This window comes from Megachile rotundata, chromosome 2, assembly GCF_050947335.1.
Source record: "Megachile rotundata isolate GNS110a chromosome 2, iyMegRotu1, whole genome shotgun sequence".
NCBI classification, from domain to species: Eukaryota; Metazoa; Arthropoda; class Insecta; order Hymenoptera; family Megachilidae; genus Megachile; species Megachile rotundata.
The window spans coordinates 6998058-7020215 of record NC_134984.1 but is presented as its reverse complement, the minus strand read 5'-3'; the positions used below and the strand labels follow the sequence as shown (position 1 = coordinate 7020215).

General features: G+C 36.4%; 1 protein-coding gene across 1 annotated transcript; it reads right to left on the bottom strand.

Annotated features, from left to right (window-relative positions):
* Nucleotides 1-18382: 18382 nt before the first annotated feature.
* LOC143266611 (uncharacterized) lies at nt 18383-20315 on the bottom strand. Its single transcript, XM_076542028.1, is given in 1 exon segment — nt 18383-20315. A coding segment is annotated over 1 exon segment (1074 nt). The 5' UTR covers nt 19913-20315; the 3' UTR covers nt 18383-18838.
* Nucleotides 20316-22158: the final 1843 nt, after the last annotated feature.

Below are 22158 nucleotides of genomic sequence, written 5' to 3'. Positions count from 1 at the left end.
GGTGACTGTGGCGGTGTGTTCAGTACTTTAGGGCAATTGTACAATACCCACATTTTGGCTACATGCGAAGTGTGTTTGAGGTCATTGTCGCTATAAAACTTAAATGTATTTAAAATCCCTAATTTTTCGGCACTGTTCTTCAAATTGTTTTTTAAAATATTTATGTAATCATATTTATTCATATTGCCTTCGATAAACACTAAATTTCCCACTCCGGCAGCAGACATGCAGCCCCAGACCATTACTGATTGCCCTCCATGTTTCACAATACTGTTTAAATTTTGAATTTTGAACTCTTCATTTGGTCGACGCCACACCGTAATTTTGCCATCTGAATGGAATATATTAAATTTACTTTCATCCGTAAATATTGTTTGTTTCCAAAAGTCAAAGTCTTTACATAAATATTCTTTTGCAAAATCTAATATTTTTTTTCTGTTCTTCTCGCTTATAAAAGGCTTATTTCGAGCTGTACGTCCGTGAAAATTGTGTTTTCGGAGTACTCTTCTTACTGTTTCTGGATTTACACTTTTCCCTAAATATGTTTCAACTTCATTCGTCAGTTTCGGTGCACTAATCTTCGGATTCTCTTTAATTTTTCGTACTATCCATCTTTCGTCGTACGCGTTAAACTTCTTATTTGGAGCTTTCTTTAATGCATTACTTATTCTATTTTCATTTTCATATCGTTTTATAATATATTGAACAGTACTAGCACTTCTACCAATAATTTTTGCAATTTTACGATAGCTTTTTCCGTTTTGAAAATTTCTTATAACTATTTGTCGCATTTCTATCGTTGTTTGCTTCATTATTATAATATATTTCTTTATATTTTTCAACTACGGACTTTACGACGCTAAAGGACAATTGCAAATGAGCCAAAAAATGCAATCTTTCATTTGTTTCATGCTTTTTATTTGTTTTTTTCAGGGATTCCCCTTGGAAAATGCTAACAAATATATGCTGTATGATTTTAGGTGTGAGGCATTTTACAGCCAGAATCATAGTAACTTTGTTTTTTTTTATATTTAGAGAACTCCGTTTCTTTTGATACTACTACATAATAAATATAGATACATTTACAATATAGATTCATGATATTTTTTCCCCTATACCATACCTGAAATTTTTCACGAGAAGAAACGTATTCGTATATGTGATGTACGATTTTGGCTGTGACTCACTGTACAAAATTAATACTATAAGATAAATATATTGTACTTCGTGCCGTCAAAGTTTAAAGTATTATCCAAATGATTTGATAATAATGTTGCTGATACTTGTATGAATCTTGTATGAATCTATGTAATCTCTTCCGACTGTAAGAGCGAGCGTGAAGAGCGCGAGTAAAACATTGCATTTTCCGTCGATAGAATATTCCATCGACGCGACGGTTAAAGAAACTGTAACGACTCTGGAACCTAGATTCAGATAGTTACTAGCGCTAGTAAGGTAAAGAGCGGCTTTTACCAACTGAACGACTCGTTTTGGAAAATAACTAAATATAAAGATTGTGGGATTCGTGTGGTGTGCGGTTAAGGAGTGAAATCCACAGGTCAATATCTTTCAACAATAAGGTTTATTCAATAAAATAACAAAGATGATGAATTTAACAAATAACAAGTAACAAATAACAACAAAATATGAAAAGTATACTGGTTTGATCAAAAGAAACTAAATAGATTTTGATATAATATTGATAATAGAAATAATAGAACTTGGCAAATTAAACAATACGTAATAGGTAATTGTGATTCTAACTAAATCTGATTCTCGCTAGTTAATACTTTATATTATTTCGTACCTAAGTCTGATTTCCGATAAAGCTAACTTCGCCTTTACATAATTACTGAATTCGGTTTTCTATAAGATTTGATTCTCGGTTTCGAACGCTATCGCAATTACAAAGTTTATCTTGATTAATACGTTTGTAGTATATATAATGAATTATTCTTTTATGAAATTAATAACATTAGCGCGTTATAGTCTACCGCAGCGAGGAACACGACCTAAGTGTGATTCTCTAACAAGGGACATTACCCAATCGCCAATCGCCGATTTTGATGCGCTTTGAATATGATATAGAACGCAAAAAAATATTTGACACGTATTTTTTTTTATCGGCCATCGTCCATGCTGAAGGGGTGAAAATGGTCCCCAAAGTTGGGGTTGCAAAACATATTTTCTCGAATATCTCAGGAACTATTAGGCCTAGACAAAAAATTAAAGGTGCAAATTTTTCTGTTTTAGAAGGCCAATAATATGGCCTAAGTGGATTTTTGAAAAATTTATTTGTTTAAAAAATATGTTAAAAATTAACATTATTTTGCAAATTTTTTTAATGAAACTTTGTACTATTTTGATCAAATTTTGCACATATAAACTATAGGTCAAAAGACAAAATACGGATAAATTGGAATTTTTAATTTCGCTTGTGGAAAAAATATTATTGTCGTTGAAGTTATACGTACATTTTATACCTTCCGTTCGGTGCACAACTGATTTCTATACGTAATATTCTGGAAATTGTATTATATTACATTTTTTACACTAATTTATTTAAAAAAAGAATTTGAAGGTCCAAAGGTGCCTCTATAAAAATATGTCGTTCGAGTCATATATCGCATTTGATGCGCGTTATGTGCGCGTTCTGGTGGCAGTATTCGACGCACGGAGGATCTTAACGCGTAAATTGTACTTGTGTGAAGTGTAATATCTTCATAATGATGTAGAATACGTGCAATTAAAGGAATTACATCTGTTGATCAAGAATTGCTTCACGATTGTAAGATATATAGTAACACTGAAATTATAGTCTTTTTATAATTTTCAAAATTATGTCTTTTATTTTGAAATGAATTTCTAATGTATTATAAACGGTAGTAAACGTAAATGATGTAATGATGTTATGCATTATGAAATCGAAACAGATATCAGTATTTGTCAGCGTATATTTTGTAAAAGTGCCATAGTTTTAATTTGATTGAAACTAAAGTCAACGGGATTATCAAAATGTTCCAATCTGCTACTGATGCAACCATACTGTAACCATGCGTACTTAAACAGTTTTTTATACCTAGGTGCGGACAATTGATTATGAATTAAAGGACACATTTTGATAATTATGTCCCATGCCCGTACGTTAATTTGTAAATCTAACGTAGGCAAAAGATTTAATATTTAATGCGCGAAATTTTTCCATGTTCTATAACCACATACATCAGAAGGTTGTATTAATCCAGTAGCGATTTTTTAATACTTAAAACTGTCAAAGTTTTATTTGGCGATATGATATTTCTTATCAAAATTTTAAAAAATTAAAAAATTATTAAAAAAGTGATATTTTTAAAGTTACCCAACCTAATAATATATATTTTACAATCGTGAAGCAATTCTTAATCAACAGATGTAATTCCTTTAATTGCACGTATTCTACATCATTATGAAGATATTACACTTCACACAAGTACAATTTACGCGTTAAGATCCTCCGTGCGTCGAATACTGCCACCAGTACGCGCCCATAACGCGGATCAAATGCGATATGACTCGAACGACATATTTTTATAGAGGCACCTTTGGACCTTCAAATTCTTTTTTTAAATAAATTAGTGTAAAAAATGTAATATAATACAATTTCCAGAATATTACGTATAGAAATCAGTTGTGCACCGAACGGAAGGTATAAAATGTACGTATAACTTCAACGACAATAATATTTTTTCCACAAGCGAAATTAAAAATTCCAATTTATCCGTATTTTGTCTTTTGACCTATAGTTTATATGTGCAAAATTTGATCAAAATAGTACAAAGTTTCATTAAAAAAATTTGCAAAATAATGTTAATTTTTAACATATTTTTTAAACAAATAAATTTTTCAAAAATCCACTTAGGCCATATTATTAGCGTTCTAAAACAGAAAAATTTGCACTTTTAATTTTTGGTCTAGGCCTAATAGCTCCTGAGATATTCGAGAAAATATGTTTTGCAACCCCAACTTTGGGAGCCATTTTCACCCCTTCAGCATGGACGATGGCCGATAAAAAAAAATACGTGTCAAATATTTTTTTGCGTTCTATATCATACTCAAAGCGCATCAAAATCAGCGATTGGCGATTGGGTAATGTACCTTGTAAGTGTACCTAAATACGCTTTCGCAAAGTTGGACAGATTAATGATTTTATCTGATATCTAACGCAGTGTAGTCGACTACTGAGATTACGCTAATGATAGAACAATATTCTTTTACTAATTCAAGTTCAAAATTTGCTTGAATCTAAATGAATTATTTCCTCGGAACAGTTACTCTTTTAATCTGACTCGACAACTAATTGTCCATGACCCTTTTTGTCAAAACGAACACTGACAGCCAAGACCAGATCGCTTAATTCGGAGCGAATTAAAATAAATAAAAGGGGAGCCTGCGTTAGCTAGCTACTAGAACGACCCAACGATACAGGAAAAGGGTGAACAGTATAAGTCTAACAGGGTAGCAAATCAATTGATTCTAATTATAAAATCGTGATTGCTGAACTGCCACCCAAAAGACACGGGCTTCAGAGACCAAGCCGCTCAAATGGGGAGCCTGCGTTAGCTAGCTACGAAACGACCCAGAGCGAGCTCCGAGAATCTGATGGCGCGTTAGCAATCCGATGTAAAATCAAATATGAGTAGCTGAGAGCTATCCTTTCGATATCTTAGCCTTTCTTGGCGCCAAGTATAGCACTCTCCTAGCGGAGTTTCAGATACGAGACCGTTTGAATGGGGAGCCTGCGTTAGCTAGCTACTAGAACGACCCACGACCAAGTATCCAAATGGCGTATACCCGCTTTACCAGTCAAGTATTAACCCTTAACGAACGAGCGCATTTTTCTTAAACTATGACCAGTAGGTCGACGGATTTTTACGAAATTAAGTGCTTCATTTCCAGAGCGAGAGAAGGTGCATAATTAATATCGCTTTATTGCATTTTATAAAAATTTACCGGAATAATAGGTAGTATATGAACAGATATGTCCATACAAAAGATCACTAAAGTGAAAATTTCAGAAAAATAATAGGAATTGAAATAAGCAAATAGATGCGTGTATGTAATATACAGATTTGTATACATTTGTAAGCCTCTTCTAAGGCTTCTCAATTATGGTAACGGGTTGGAGTAGGGAAGAAACGGACACGTGTTGTTGCAGTATGACACTGTAATAAAACACTTTAATATCCCACTTATACGAACGATGTACACTTATCCCTTCGTAGGTTCCCCTACCTGAATCAACACAATTTGCCGGACTTTCCGTGTTTTACAATTTTTATGTATTCTGTTTTATATTCTCTCTCGCAGTCTCGGTTTGTTACCGTCTTTCTGAAGGAGTCCGTCGCTCTCAACGAGTACCCGCTCAGCGCCCCTCCCACAGCCATCAGTCATGTGACAGTCAGAGATCTGTAGATTATGCATTTTGTACATCCGCAATTATCTTCACTATTTCTTGGTGACGCAGCTCCCTGTCCAAACAGCCACAACAACTTCCAGAACTTTCGCCTCGGATCTTTGAGATTATTTATTTTCTTATATTCCTCGTACGGGGGGTCGGGAATTTCGATTTTTATTAATTTTAATAAAAAAATTAATTTACAAATTTTTTTTTATTTTAATTTTGATTTTTTTATTTTCTTTGTGAGCTTCAATTTCATCTTTATCCATGTTGGCAATTTTATTGCTGCAGTCACTGCAAGCAATCGCTGGCATCGTGTAGGATATCCTGTTCCGACACGCTACGCAACGGCTCTTCCTTATAGCGTAGTCCTGTCTGACTATAAAGTGTGATCCTATATGCACAAACATATATTTATATATGTATATTAAATTATATTAATTAGTTAAAATAATATTGGAAATTTGATTCTTGCCTACGCTCCACCATTGCTTCTTAGCTTCTGGTTGTGCTCCAGTTATACAATTTAAACAGAGCCTGCCCATTAATGGGTTGTATTTAAAGAAGAAAGTTAAATTTATGTCTTTAATGCAAACAGCATTTAATATATTCCCGCTCTGGTTAATTTTCTTTAAAATACTTTAGAATTTACCGGAGTAGTTTGTACGCGTTTGAATGTTTCGCAGCACTCTTGCGTTCTGACGCAATTCGTTATTGCAAAACGAAGCGCGGGAAATTTGAATTACTCCACCCTTGATTGCGCGCACGCTCATCTTTCTATTGATTCTCGATTCCTCATTGGTAGGTGGGCCCTCTTAATGCGATCTTTATGAACGATTCGCCACATATGTAGTGACGCAGCAATTATTTTATGTGCACGGTGCATCGAAAACCGTTTGAATCATTTCTTCGAGCAATACCACCATTGCCGTGATTATGTTCCTTAACGTATTTAAACTATTCATTACCTAATAAAATTAACATATAGAATACCTCTGTACTTTAACGAAAAATGTTAATTACAACGCAAATGTAATTGTTTCTCATTTATGCTTATAAATAATGTTGACTGACAGTGTAATATCGTCAGACTTCATCCGATTTAGTATAGTGTGGAGCGTCAGCGGGCGCACGCGCGAACCTTTATGATAAAAATCTAAGGAATTGTAGGAGACAATATCGTATATACATATATATACTAATGGATTTGTAATAAAATTCTCTACACTTTTTGTCATTCTACAAATTTGAATAAATTGTAAAATAAGGTTATGACAAATTTTTTTGTTATAAACAAATTGTATTTTGCAAAATTTGTTAACATCCTGTTATTATACGCAAGAAACCATACAACTTTTCTATTAGAAGTTTTAATGTATCTCGTATGGTTTTCGAGATAGCCAAAAGGGGTCGAAACTTTAAGGGCTCGTTTCACCCCTTAAACCCGCGTCTCAGCCGATAAAAAAAAAATACGTGTCCCTTATTTTTGCCTGCTTAACAAACCTACGAAGTTTCATCAAAATCGGAGGGGGACACTTGCGTGCCTTTCCTTGTTAGTATCAGTGCTTGTAGTTGATGATCGAGTCCTTTTGGAATTGACTGGTAGTACTTTCGTCTGAACGGGATTACGGGATAGTGCGTCCGTGTTAGCGTTCAAACTTCCAGCTTTGTACTTGATTTCATAATTGTACTCGCTCAGTTTTATTCGCCAGCGTAGTAACCTCGATGTTGGATCAGCAACACTGTTTTACCAGACCAAAGGTTTGTGGTCCGTGATGAGGAAGAATTTTCTTCCGTAGACGTATGGGCGGAAATGGTGTACTGCATAGACTATGGCAAGTAATTCTCGCTCCGTAGTCGAGTACCGTGTTTCAGCAGGGTTAAGAACTCTTGAAGCGTATGCAATAGGCTGGTCCTTTCCAATTTCACCCTAGCTGAGGATGGCACCAATTGTTATGCCTGACGCATCTGTGGTAATGTTAAATGGTTTTGTGAAATTTGGATGCGTTAGGATTGGCTCTTTACACAAGCTTTCCCTAAGGATGGTAAAGGCTTCTTGTTGGAGATGTGTCCATTCAAACTTCCACTCCTTTTTCGTCAGGTCCGACAGTGGTTTGGCTAACTTCGAAAAATCCTTAATAAATCTTCTATAGTACCCGCAGAGTCCTAGGAACTGTCTTACATTTTTTACTGTTTCTGGCACTAGAAATTTTTCTACTGCCTCTATTTTCTTGGGGTCTGGTTTTACTCCGTTTTCATCGATGATATGGCCCAAGTACGTCACTTCTTTCTTCAGGAACTCACACTTGTCAGGCTGCAGGCTTAGGTTGGCATCTCTTAGTCTCTCCATTAATTTGTGGAACTTGATTTCGTGTTCCCTAAGTGAACTGGCGTAAATTACAATATCGTCTAGGTATACGAATATTTCTATTCCTTGAAGTCCGGATAGTACATTGTCCATTAGTCGTTGAAATGTGGCCGGTGCGTTCTTCAGTCCGAACGGCATTCTATTGAATTCGTAATGGCCATAGGGGGTTGAAAATGCAGTTTTGCTTTTATCGTCAGGATGCATAGGAATTTGGTGAAATCCTGATTTTAAATCAAAAATTGAAAAATATTTGGCACTTCCCAATTGGTCCAGGATGTCGGTGATGTTAGGAAGAGGATATGCATCGCCGATTGTTTTCTCGTTTAATTTTCTGAAGTCGATTACTAGTCTCCACTTCTTTTTACCTTGTGAATCTTCTTTTTTAGGTACAATCCACAGAGGTGAATTGTAGGGTGATGTTGACTGTTCTATTATACCCTTTTGGAGGAGATCGTCGATTTGCCTATTAATCTCTTCTTTATGGTACTGTGGATATCTGTACTGTTTAACATTAATTGGTACATCATCGGTAGTAATGATCCGGTGGTGTACTTTATTTGTTGCCTCTAAATCTTCTCCTGGCAAATTAAATCTGTCCGCGTGTTTCTTGATTAAATTTTCAACACTAGATTTTTCTTCAGGATTTAAATGGTCTAATCGTAATAGTTGAAATAATTTTTGTACCCTAGGTGTATCTGGTGAAGGTAAATTTTCGATGGGTGATTCTTCAAATGGTTGTAGTTCTATTTCTGGCATAGGAATTTTAATTTCTTCAGAGGAAACGTTAATTGCGTAAATAAATGCTACTCCATTTCTATTAGTGACAATAGCGTTACCGAGATGTAGATTTGAATTTAGGTTTAATTTAGGAACATATCCGGTGCTGACATGAGTATTTAAGACTTTAATTGGAATCACGTCTCTTTCCCTAGGTTTTATATGAATTATTGGATCTTCGAATGGTATTGTGAAGTCGTTAGTGATTACAATGGATTTTGAATAATTAATAACTGCTTCGGTGTTTTGAAAGAATTCATTCCCAAGAATTCCATCCTGTTCTATTGGCAAATTTTCAGCAATGTGTAATATCGTCTCGTGGTTAAATATCTTCATTTTGACGTATTCTGTTGTAGAAATTTTCCCTTTAGTAATGCCACTTAAATTATATCTAGTATCTGTACGAATTGGAGTTTTTCGTGATACAGCATACTGTTTTATCAAATTGAGTTCCGAAGCAGTATCAATTATTAACGATGCGGATTCTTGATAGAAGTCTTCACTTGATAATTTTATACTTGGAGGTTTCTGTTTGTGAGTCTTTTTAGCACATAAGTTTACCTGCTTGCATACTTCTTCTTCTTTTGACGTATATGGTCTACTTGAATTATTATTTTGTTCTTTAATGACTTTCTTCCGACACTGGTTGATTGTGTGACCTGTGTACTGACAATAGGCACACGTTGGAGCTTGGCTTGCACCTAAAACTCGATTTTCTGGAACTCGTCTGGATGATACTTGGTTTGGTTGATATGTTGATCTCCCGGGTTGATTTGGATTCCAGCAAGACTGAAGTGTGTGTCCTGGCCTCTGGCAGTTTTGACAGAACTTGGATTGTCTACGGACGTACGATTCCTGATGTATCTCGGATGTACACGTATTTGTTGTATGCCCGTATTTAAGACAATTACTGCACTGAACATTACGAATATGATCTTCGGCCATTTTTAAACGAACCTGACACTCCCTAAATTCTGCTTCGGCGAGAATTGTTGCGCTAATCGCATCGTCTAAATATATATAATCATGATTTCGAAGTCTACTATAAATTTCCGGTCTTAGCCCTGTCATAAATGTTCTAATCGCGTTTGTCTCGGCGGTTTTGTTGTATTGCGGCGCTAACTGCGGTTGCTCTATTTCGTTACAATTTTTGATTTGTAATAAGAGACTCGAAACACGGCTACTATAATCTACTACCGTCTCATTTGGCATCTGTGCCATTTTAGAGAGATCGCCGTATAATTGATATGAAGTATATAACGGTGCAAAGCGTGATTTTAGGACAGTAATTAATTCATCAATTGTATTATAATCACCGCTTGAAATTATATTTCGAATTATATTTTTTAAATTAATAATTAGTTGTATTAAATAAGGCACAATGTACATATTGCATAAAAATCGCGTGTGGTGCAAGATTTTCTTTTTCACTGTTCCAATTCTACCGTAAATGTTACATCCCAAACTTTCATGGCTTGTTACATAAGTAATTACGATCGTAATCATATCGTGTTTGGTGTCATTTTAATCAGAAAAACGAAACAAATACGATGGTAAAAGTTCTGTTGACGAAAAACCAAAAATAAAGAATTTTAATTTTTTAATTTAAAAGACAGAACACGCACGAGTCTTTCATGTTTGCCGAACGCTCGAAACTCTATCCCTCTTTGTCTTCTGTATCGCTGTCTCTTTCTACGTTCGGCACACTACAAAGAATGTAGGACCTCTACCGTAAATGTTACAAAGGAGACCGGCAAAAGTAACATTTACGGAGTGAATACTGTAGCTTGATTATATGATTTTGTTCCACAAATTCAGCTCGCAGAGTAAATGGAGGAAGTTTGGCTTCCGCCAGAGTAACATTCATTGGAGTGGAATTTCTTAGGCCCTGTGCTGACCTAACAGCTGCATTTTCAATTCTCACCACTCTTGAAGAAGATTGTGTTGCTGTGGAAAAAATATATGCAAGCAATACTCTAAGTTTAGAGCGAATAAGACCTTTATATATAGCTAGAAGAGTGGCAGGGTGGGCTCCCTACCAGGTTCTCCTAAGGAATTTTATGATGTTGATAAGCTTACGGGTGTGGGCGCACAATTCATTAATATGCTGATTAAAAGTTAGTTTTTAAATCAGACTGATTCCCTGAAATTGGCCTGTAGGAATAATTCACCTGCACAAGAGCTGTTCCTACAATTCCATGCCTCATGGTGACAATTAAAATTACCAACCAAAATAAATGGTCCATGTAAATGTAACTGTTATAAAAGATGAAACCACTTGTCCTGTATGAGGCCAGCAGATGGAGGTTTATAACAGGCACAGATGGTAAGGTTGAGATCTTCTAATGTGATCTTGATGGCTAGAAATTCAGAGGAGTTGTCCCCAACTGTCACTGAATTTATCATGGACCACTGGATACCCTTCTTGAGGAGGATGGTTATGCCACCTCCCTTCCGTTGAGATCTGTCTTTCCTGATTATTGAAAATCCTGGTAGCATAACAGTTTTAGCAGTGTTGAGCCATGTCTCAATACATACAATAATGTCATACGAAGAAGAGATTTTTTCGAGTTCAGCCTCTTTACTGACCATATTATGACAATTCCAATACAGCAATCTAGTATATTCAATGATATAACCCTCCATCATTGTTTGTCCAACGCTTGGGTCCCGATTTTGTTGAAAGTGAACCCTATTTTCGCCAAAATGAGCAAAAATTGCAAACTTTGAAGGCTTGCCATTCATTAACGAATTCGAAACCGGCAAAATGATGACTTAAACACCCCCTAATTTCACATGGACTATAACATATTTCAATTAGAACAAAATCGGAGATGGTGACTTCTAAAAGTGACCGATTTGGCGTGGAATGACCCAATGTTCCTACTAAATCAACGTTTTTACGAATTAAAGTGTCCGCCAATTCTAAACTTGTATACCAGTTATCGGTATATAACGTGTGTCCCTTATCGAATAAGTCTCTACAAAGATTTTCCCGCGTACACACGAAGGGCACACGTGTAGCCAGATTTGCAACATAACTTAAATATTTTAATCCCGTATTTATGGCGCTTCTGTTTCAAAAACTGTCTAAATAAAATACGGTCACGGAACAGAATCAACGATTTATCAATACATACGTCTTCTGTCAGATTGTAATACTTTTTAAAATTTGTTTTCAATGCGTCTACAAGTGGTTGAATTTTAAATAAACGGTTGGATCCATTATTGTTTCTATTGTCGGCAAAATGTAGCATTCTCAGTAATAGTTCGAATCTGTTTCTAGACATGATATTTTTTGGGAATGTTTGCACATACGCAAGATCATGAGACCAATACAAGTGTATGGCTGGTAGTTTCACTAATCCCATTCATAGAATTAGCCCCCAAAATCGTTTTATTTCACCTATATTTGTATAGGTTCACTGTCCACTTTTTCAAGCGCTTCGAACATCCGCTTTCCAATTGCTGTGACGCATATAAGTTCGTTTGTTCGACAATTTCCGCCAATAATGTATCCGGAACGAATAGTTCATAGTGTTACGTCCCGGATCGCGGTTCACGTAAAATAGGAGAGGAACTCACCGGTATTGACGCTAATTGTACAATCTTTTTGGCCATGCGGTACGTACGCCCGTCATCTGCCAGGGATCCCGGGTGTTTTAACGTAGCACAGTGACTTACTCTCGATACTTCCCGTTGATTGTTGATTTGCTACGTCGATTGGTATTAGTTTCCACTCTATGTTCGCGACGCGGTTATGAGTAAGCGGCGCGACTTGTACTGGGGTTGGGAGATGGAAGGATCTTACTAGCTTGCGTAATTGGTATCTATGCCCTCCTCGTCGCTTTCTTTCCATGAGCCAAAATAAATGCAAAGACGTCAAACACACTATTGATACCGTGCGGCTGATTCTCGCACCACCGTATCGTGCGGACCGAAGTAGCTTGATTATGTCTCTAGGAGACCCGTGCGGCTGATTCTCGCACCTCCGGTCTCGACTAAATCAAGGTAACTGCTCTAGAATATGTTGGCGCAGGCCGGAAAGAAATAGGCTTGTACTTACTTAAAGATAATATGTTTAATAGATGCATTTAATGATTACATAATAATGATATAGAATAATATGATATAGATATATAGAATAATGGATATAGAACTGGTTTACATTTTCTTACAACGGTACGCCACGTGCGACGACACGAGACAGACAACCGCGTGGGCGACGGGGACGTTACGCAACGGCGGACCCAACAACTACTGACGCGCATTGCCCGCGCGCGAATTATAACCCATCAGAATATAATGCTCGTAGGGATTGTACGAATAGAAGGGTTTCTTGAGGCACAAATAACTGTATGATAAAGATAAAATGAAATAAAGGTATATTCTTGAAAACGAAATATGACCAATTTTACAGAGATATACTTAATGGTTAGCGCGACGTAATAATGTAGAGTTGGAGGTGAGTAGGGACAGGAGTAACAGTTAGAGAATCTAACTTGTCGGGGCTTGAACCCGTGGTTTGGAATATCGGGGCTGGGACCCGTGACAGAATAGTGCACTGGAATGATCCAGGTACCGGAAAGGATCGGAATGGAAGCGCTACCGTGCGATCTCCAGGCCCTTTTATATTGCCTACTGATCACGGAGGGGGAAAGAATTTTGTCAGTCGTTATCTGTTGTTTTGTCTTTTGAAAAGGATGTTTATGTCAGAGATATTGATTCGGCGAAAGGACTTAAGGGGTTGAGATGTGAGAATAAGGTTTATAGGATGTTATCTGGGTAGTTCTAATGTTACTTATGATTACATTGCTGATTTGGCGGTAGATTATATGCGTAACGCAAAGCGTGAGAAGCTCGAAGTAGCGAAAGTATATGAGTATAACTTAATAACTAACTCCAACGTTGGATGACGTCACATGACTAACTCCAACGTCGGACGACGTCACAATAGCAACGTTCTACCGCTCCATCCGATCTTAGATTTAAATATTCAATTATAAATCCAGAAGGAGAGGCAAAAGGTACAATTTTTGGTTGATTTCCCCTCGGATCACGTCAATCTTCAACACTTTCTTCCTCTTCCTCTGATGAAGAAAAACCGGTCACTCTATGCCGCCTTTTAGCAAAAATAACACTATTATCACTTTCAGACTCTTCGAATAACATTTTGATGGCTAAGGAAAGATTTTTGTCTACACTGGGCTAAGAACAACAGAGGACTGAATGAATATAAACATAAAACATTTCTAAAATGCATCAAGTAATACATTTCTAAAGTGTTTGTATTACATTGTTGCAACCTAAGCAGAGCCCCGACCGCAAGTCGATTACAATGTAATCTTTTCTAACGTGCTAAACGATAAACAACACAAAACAGACTAGGCACATAACGTGTTGAATGAATGTACAGGGTGCGGCGCCAAAATCCGGACAAAATTTAATTTAAATTTCTCGCTGTCATATATTTATTCCAAAGTTTGCGATTGGCATCCAAATAACTTGAAATATGTATTAAACAGTCTAACTCTCATAATAGTCGCAATGTCCAAACCAAGCACAGAATATAACCGAAGGGCCGCAGTTATCGAAAGCATTCGCGCTGACCGCACAGCGACAGTAATCATTGATTACTTTGGGTACCCGAAATCGACTGTATACGATGTGATCAAGAAATATGAGCCGGAAAAATGAAACGAAGGTGTTGCAACACCATCCAGGAAAACTTACTTAACCCTTTCCGTGCCGGCCGAGAAACGTGTGCCTATGCCAAAATAACCGGTCGAATTTGATGAATATGCAAGCATTTGGAAAAACGCTCTTAAAAACCAAACTACAAATTATATTTACATGATTAAAAACGCAACGTATTCAGGAAGAAATAGAGAATAAAGCAATGACATTAATTTTTCAATATCAATTGAAAATCATAAGAATAACATGATTATAAATTATTATAAAAAATATAAAAATTGAGTTCTCTCTTTCAAAACGTTTTTACACATAGAAAAAGGCATCGTTTCATCATAACTTTATGTAAATCACTTAGTACGCAATATATAATTTGCATTTCCAATTTATTTTGTGAAAAAATTTATGATATTTCACACAAAAATGAAAGATAACTCGACTGGTACCATGTGGGCGACAAACGAATTTTATCTGCTGCAAGGCAAGCGGTTGGTGTGGATAATACAACATTGCTGAAAGAAAATTTTATTACCATAAATATATGTTATGATTATAAATATATTTATGATATAATTTTGTATATTATTTATTATTGTAAATATTGCTATATAGTTATCTGGATATTGCAAATGTGTAACATCTCCTTATTATAACTCACCCAAATCATTACTTAGCATCGATGTTTACTGAAGCATACACCGTGTAATCCCTTATAACAATTATTACAAATTGTGCGTGATCTTCGCACAGGCCCACCGTCCTTCCTGCTACAAACAACGCTAACTTTTTCTCTCCTTCCAGGAAGTTTGCGAATACCTGGGCCTGCGGTATTGCTCGATATTTCGCGCAATGGCATTACCGGATTACGCTTTACCGCCATCCATTCCGTAGTTATAGATTGAATGATACTGGTTATGAATTCCAGTCGGGCCATTACAGTTCCTTCTGTGTTCAATTGATATAAAATATACGCATTCAAAACCATGCGTGAAAATATGGAAAATACCACTTTTTTCCAAAACTTCAATGATTTTCTTTCACCTAAATAAGTATAAACCATCATGTCTGAGACATCTATACCTCCCATATATTTATTATAATCATTTACAATTGCTGGTTTTTCCACTTCTTTCTCCTGGTAAGATCTTCGCCTTACTCTCGTTGTATTAGCGGCTATTCCATGTGTTGATAATAAAAATACATTTTTTTTCTGGGATTTTTTTTCTCTGTATGACAATAGTAATAGTTCACGGTTTCGCAAATACTTAGATTGGCCCACTTCTAATTTTTGTTTTATCTGCGGTGGCATATATTTCCTGTTGCTTCGGATTGTTCGGGTCAGAAATGTTTCCTTTTCAAACAAATATTTTGCTAACGTTATGCTGGTATAAAAATTATCGGTTACTACAGTGGGTAAAATAAGTATTTGCACACCCGGTTTTTGTTAAATAACTCTGCATAAATAAGGGGTGTACTGTTACAAAATACTTTATTCGATAGCTTATTACAAATGAAGAAAACGTATGTTAATAAAAGTCTCAAAAAATTATCAACAAGAAAATAAATTAACAAAAACAGAAATTTCGTAGTCAAATAAGTATTTGCACATCAATGCCTCCGTTAATAAGTTAGAGATAAATTGTGTAACAAAAGTTTTAATATTTTGTGTGCATGCCGTTAGCGCCTATGATCGCCTGCAATCTTCTTGGCATTGACTCAATTAATGTTTTGGTAGTTTCTGCTGGGATTTGTTGCCATTTATTGTATATTAATTTCTTCATATCTTCTTTGCTGGAAATCTTCGTTTTCCTTAATTCTAAATCCAGTATATGCCATAAATTTTCAATCGGATTGATGTCTGGTGATTGTGGAGGAGTTTCTAGTCTTCTGGGAACATTGTACAGTAACCATTCCTTCGTTTTTTTGGCAATATGCTTCGGGTCGTTATCTTGCTGGAAGTGATACGTGTCCCTGATGTTTAATTTTAATGCACTTTGTGATAAATTATCACGCAATATATCAATGTATGCTAGAGCATTCATTGTGCTTTCAATAAAAGCGATGTTGCCAACTCCGTTTGATGCCATACAGCCCCAAACCATGACATGTCCGCCACCATGTTTCACCGTGGTCTGCAAATTTTTCTGTTGCCATTCTGTATTAGGTCGTCGCCATACAAATTTTTTTCCATCCGACCCAAAAAAGTTGAATTTGCTTTCGTCCGAAAAGATTACGTTTTCCCAAAACTCTAACGGCTTGTCTACGTATGCTTTTGCGAACTCTAAGCGTTTCAACCTATTTCTCTCATTTATGAAGGGCTTTTTCCTTGCCGTTCTTCCACACAGACCAACATTATGGAGAACATTTCTTATGGTTTGGGCACAAACAACTTTACCTGAAGTTGCAGCTACTTGATTGCTTATTGATTGAGCACTTGAGAACGGTTTTTTGCTCACTTGTCTTATAATTTGCCGCCGATCTCTATCAGATAGTATTTTTGGCCGGCCTGATCGGCGTTTATTTTCTACACTACCGGTTTCCTCCTGCTTTTTTATCACGTATCGAACACTTGAAAAGTTTACATTTAATTTTTCACCAATTTTCCGATGACTGTAACCATCATTACGTAGTAAAACGATTTTTTCCCGCGTGGTTGTTGAAAGTTCAGATATTTTCCCCGACATGATTACTCTATGGATTGTAATCGTCAACTGAACCGAAAATGTTTATTAGACCATTCCCGTGAATGGTTTGTTTACATTTGTACTGCTTACGTTTAGCTACAAACTTACCAATGTCGTTTTATAAGCATATTGAGAACAGTAACGCTGATGTGCAAATACTTATTTGACTACGAAATTTCTGTTTTTGTTAATTTATTTTGTTAGTTGATAATTTTTTGAGACTTTTATTAACATACGTTTTCTTCATTTGTAATAAGCTATCGAATAAAGTATTTTGTAACAGTCTTTCCCTTCTTTGTATGATTGTATTTAACAAAAACCAGGTGTGCAAATACTTATTTTACCCACTGTACATGGTATCCCTTCATCAAGTAATTACCCATGTTTAGGAATTTATCTATTACTACATGAGCAAGGCCTTTTTGTTTTATTTCAGCCTTTTCACGTTCATCCTTGGCTCCCCGATAGCAACAAAATGACAGACAATAGTGATTGATTGCATCGGTTAGCATCCAAAATTTGATGCCCCATTTATGGTGCTTTTTATTCGGCAAATACTGTGTCAGTGAAGATCTGCTCCTTGTACCTACTAATGATTCAACTATGCTTAGATGTTGATTAGGTGAATAATAAAACCTGAATTTTCTGTTTGCGTGTGCAACAACGGGTTCAAATTTCGCTGCTGCGTCGTAATCTGGACTGTTCCTTGGTGCTAAAGTTTTGTTGTCCACAGCATGAAAGAATTTGCATAACAATTGAAATCTATTCCGGCTGAACATTTACCCAAACCATGGGATATGCCTATGGTTTGTTGACTAGTAACTAAACAGTGTAGGTCTATGGGTAATTCCAATTTCGAGTAAGAGGGCTATAAAAGCCCTCAACTCCGAAACTGTTGTTTCTTTCCACTCTAGTGCTCTTGATGCGATTGAGATTCTGGGCGTACTGTCGAAAAAATCTTTTGCGTACCGATTTGTTTCCGTTTTCAACATTTCCAGGAATTCATGGGTGAAAAATAAAGTGAAATAAATTATAGGTTCAGAATTTTTCGGTGTCATATATTTTGGACCTGCAGTTTCCAAAAATAACGGGCCGGGTTATATTGCCTATCGTTTGTTATAGTCACTTCAGTGAAATTGTAACGACTCTGGAACCTAGGTTCAGATAGTTACTAGCGCTAGGAAGGTAAAGAGCGGCTTTTACCAACTAAACGACTCGTTTTGGAAAATAACTAAATGTAAAGATTGTGGGATTCGTGTGGTGTGCGGTTAAGGAGTGAAATCCACAGGTCAATATCTTTCAATAATAAGGTTTATTCAAATAAATAATGAAGATGATGAATTTAACAAATAATAAGTAACAAATAACAACAAAATATGAAAAGTATATTGGTTTGAACAAAAGAAACTAAATAGACTTTGATATAATATTGATAATAGAAATAATAGATCTTGGTAAATTAAACAGTACGTAATAGATAATTATGAATCTAACTAAATTTGATTTCGGACAAAGCTAACTTCGCTTTTATATAATTAACTGAATTTGATATTCTATAAGATTTGATTCTCGGTTCGAACGCTATCGCAATGACAAAATTTATCTTGATTAATACGTTTGTAATTTATATAATGAATACTCTTTTACGAAGTTAATAACAGCGCGTTATAGTCTACCGCAGCGAGGAACACGACCTAAGTGTGATTCTCTAAGTGCACCTAAATACACTTTCGCAGAGTTAGACAGATTAACAATTTTATCTGATATCTAACGCGGTGTAGTCGACTACTGAGATTACGCTGATGACAGAACAATATTCTTTTACTAATTCAAGTTCAAAATTTGTTTGAATCTAAATGAATTATTTCCTCGGAACAGTCACCTTGCACAGACTATGAACGAAGCGTTTGTACAGGCACACGTTTTTTTAAGAACGTCTTTTGGGAAACAAACTTCATTGACATTCATAAATACTTCTCTAGTGTCGCAGAGTTTTGACGCAAACCACGCATATTGTAACATGTTTTTAAATATTGCAGAGGATAACTGCTGGTGTACAATTGAATGAATTTTGATGCAGTCTTCCCTTGTATTTATTTCCCGTTTTTGTTGCACTAAATGTGAACAATTCTGCAACCGTTTTATTCAATTTTTTACTTGTCTATAAAAATAGACATCACACGGTTGTACAAGGGGAGTACATTTTGGCGGTATAACTTTTATGGTACATGTTGTCATACCCTCGTTATCTTGAAATACTTCGTCATACATTGACGGGTTAGTTTGTCCCCCCCAAGAGTCTATTAATAAGAGAAATTTTTCATTTTGCACATATGGTTTTAAACAATTATTTAAAAAGTCCTGATATATGGTGGTAGTTAATTTTCCGGATTTTTAACATCTCACAGTCCCATTCTGAAATTTCGATGAATATTCATTAACTAATTTTTGAATACGCGGGCCAAAAACGCCAGTTACCTCTTGCAGACAGACAAAAACGCAAGGTAGTAATTTTCCTGATAACGTTAGGGCGTACTGCGCTGTGTACGCATGTCAGACTTTGTTCATATTTTGTCTCTGCAGAATAACTGTTTTCGATCCTCGGTTAGCGAGAGTTCTGTCAAACGTGGACTGATACTGACAACCTGTCTGGTCCGTGTTTATATTAAAATCAAATTTATATTTAGGAATGATTGCACGCACTTGTTTCCGAAAGTTTTCTGCCGAAGCCACTATTTCTTCCATTGTCGCACTTTCATTTTGCGAAACATATTTTGTGATTCTTCGTTGCCGGACACCATGTTTCTTTTTAAACGAAATCACCCATGAATCGGACACTTTGAAATCAACATTATCAAATTGACTTGCAGCAGCTAAAGCCCACTGCTGCAAGTTTCTGGTAGTTACTTGCTGGTAGTTGTTCCGTGCTTCTTCCACGAATTCCGTGATCATATGTCCATGAATCAATCACGGCATATTTGTCGAATGTGGTCCCACTATTTTTAATATGCGATTCCCACTTTGACAAATCTTCCATGCGTTTTAAGCGGGAGCACCCTTTTTTATGGAAGTTTTTTAAGATTCAATTTGGATGGGCTTTTGTAATATTTACTACTTTAATTTTGTACTCTAATGGTATATACTCTGATTTCGTTTTCTTCTCGTTTGGACAATACTCTTCATCAAATGAACTGGATCGAACTACAAGCACGTCCTCCTCGTCGAGCTCATCCTTCATGAAGAGTTCGTTACATTCTATAATTTTCATCTCACCTAGCATTTGGCAGGTGCGACGATAAATTTCTTCACCCATGATAATGGCCCCGTGGTTGATAACTCCTGAAGAATTAGCTGCTACCATGTCGTTTTCAGCGAGGAAATTTTTTCCTTTAATTGGGATTTTGCCACATCATGGCACACATTTTTTTCAGTATACCTAGAGGCTTCTGCCGTCGAAGGACCTTACAAATCAACAAAATCTGCGCCTGACATTGTAATTTCACTTCGAAAATGATGCTACCATAGTGTAGAATTTTAAATGTAATAAAATATATTTGTGAAAATATAATGGCTCCTTTCACAAACGCTTTCTTCGCAACAACGCTATGACCATCAATATTTTCTGGTATCGTGTCCGTGTTTGTCTTTTAGGTCAATGCTGGACAGTTTGAGGTTTTTTTTCGGGGCGATTATTGGCGGTTTGTTTGTGTCGTATGTGATTTTAGTGTTGTTGGCTTTCCTATGACAGTGGTAAATGAGTGGGATGTTGTTGTGGTCTTGTATGAATCCCTGTTCGTCTAGGTATAGGAAGGATTCCGGTGGCGTGTATCCTGTGTATCATGTTTTGTCAAAGTAAAGAGGGTTAGGGTAGGTGGAGCTGAATATGAGGCTGTTACTGGTGACTTTTCTAGTGTTTGCCCAGTGGTTGCGAGTTAATTTGAGTGAGAATAGGTCTATTCTTGGGACTTTTGCTAGTACGTAGATTTTATGATTATTATATTTTTTTGTGTAGTTTGATTGGGGGGTTCCATATTTGCCGAGGCATGTTCTTAGGCATTTGCGTTCGAAGATTCTTAGCTTTTCCATGGAGTTGGATGGTAGGTTGAACCAAATTGGGCTCCCGTAGGTTAGAATAAGTCTCATTAGGGCTTTATAGCAGGTCAGTTTTGTGTATGGTTTTAGTTGTTTGCTGTAGAAGAGTCGTTTGTTAATGGAGAATGCTTTTTGAGCTTTATCTATTGCTGTCCGTGTGTGGTTGATGAAGTTGAGTTTATAATAGAGGTGGATGCCTAGGTATCTTACTGTTTTTTTGTTAGATATTTCTGCTAGTGGGTTTTTGTTGTCATGTAGGTGGAAGTTTTGTGCGTGTTTTCGGACATCGTAATTGGGTTTGGCGGAGCGTACAAGGCTTGGGCGGAAGAGGATTGTCTCACATTTGTCGGTGTTGATTTTTAGTTTCCAGTTTTGGAGGTATTCTTGTATTTTTGCGAACGTTTCTTGAAGTTGTTTTTTGATTATGAAGGGTTTCATGTTTTTTTATATATATGAGTAAGTCGTCGGCGAATGCTATGGCGAATTTGTTGTGGTTATTATTTAAATCAAATAAGTGGAGTGAGTCGCTTATATATAAACATATTATATATATATAACATATGTTACGGTGAAAGACCGAAATTGGAGAATGTCGACATGCCACAGGGTAGTACGGTCAATAAGGAATATTACCTGCAAGTTATGCGCAATTTGCGCGAAGCAATCCGCCAGAAACGCCCGGATTTGTGGAAGAACAAAAACTGGCTTTTGCACCATGATAACGCCCCTGCTCACACATCGTTGCTTGTGCGCGAATATTTGGCCAAAAACAACACAGTAATGGTGCCGCAGCCACCGTATTCCTCAGACCTGGCCCCCTGTAACTTTTTCCTGTTTCCAAAACTGAAGAGGCCCATGAAAGGACGACGCTACGCTACGATTGAGGAGATAAAGACGGCATCGAAGGAGGAGCTGAACAAGATCACAAAAAATGATTTTTTTAAGTGCTTTGAGGATTGGAAAAAACGTTGGCATAAATGTATTATATCCGAGGGGAATTACTTGGAAGGGGACAAAATAGATATTCATAAATAAATAAATACTTTTTGAACAGACCTCGTATATGGGCAGGGATCTGCCTTCGATGGTAGATCTCCTGGTGTTGA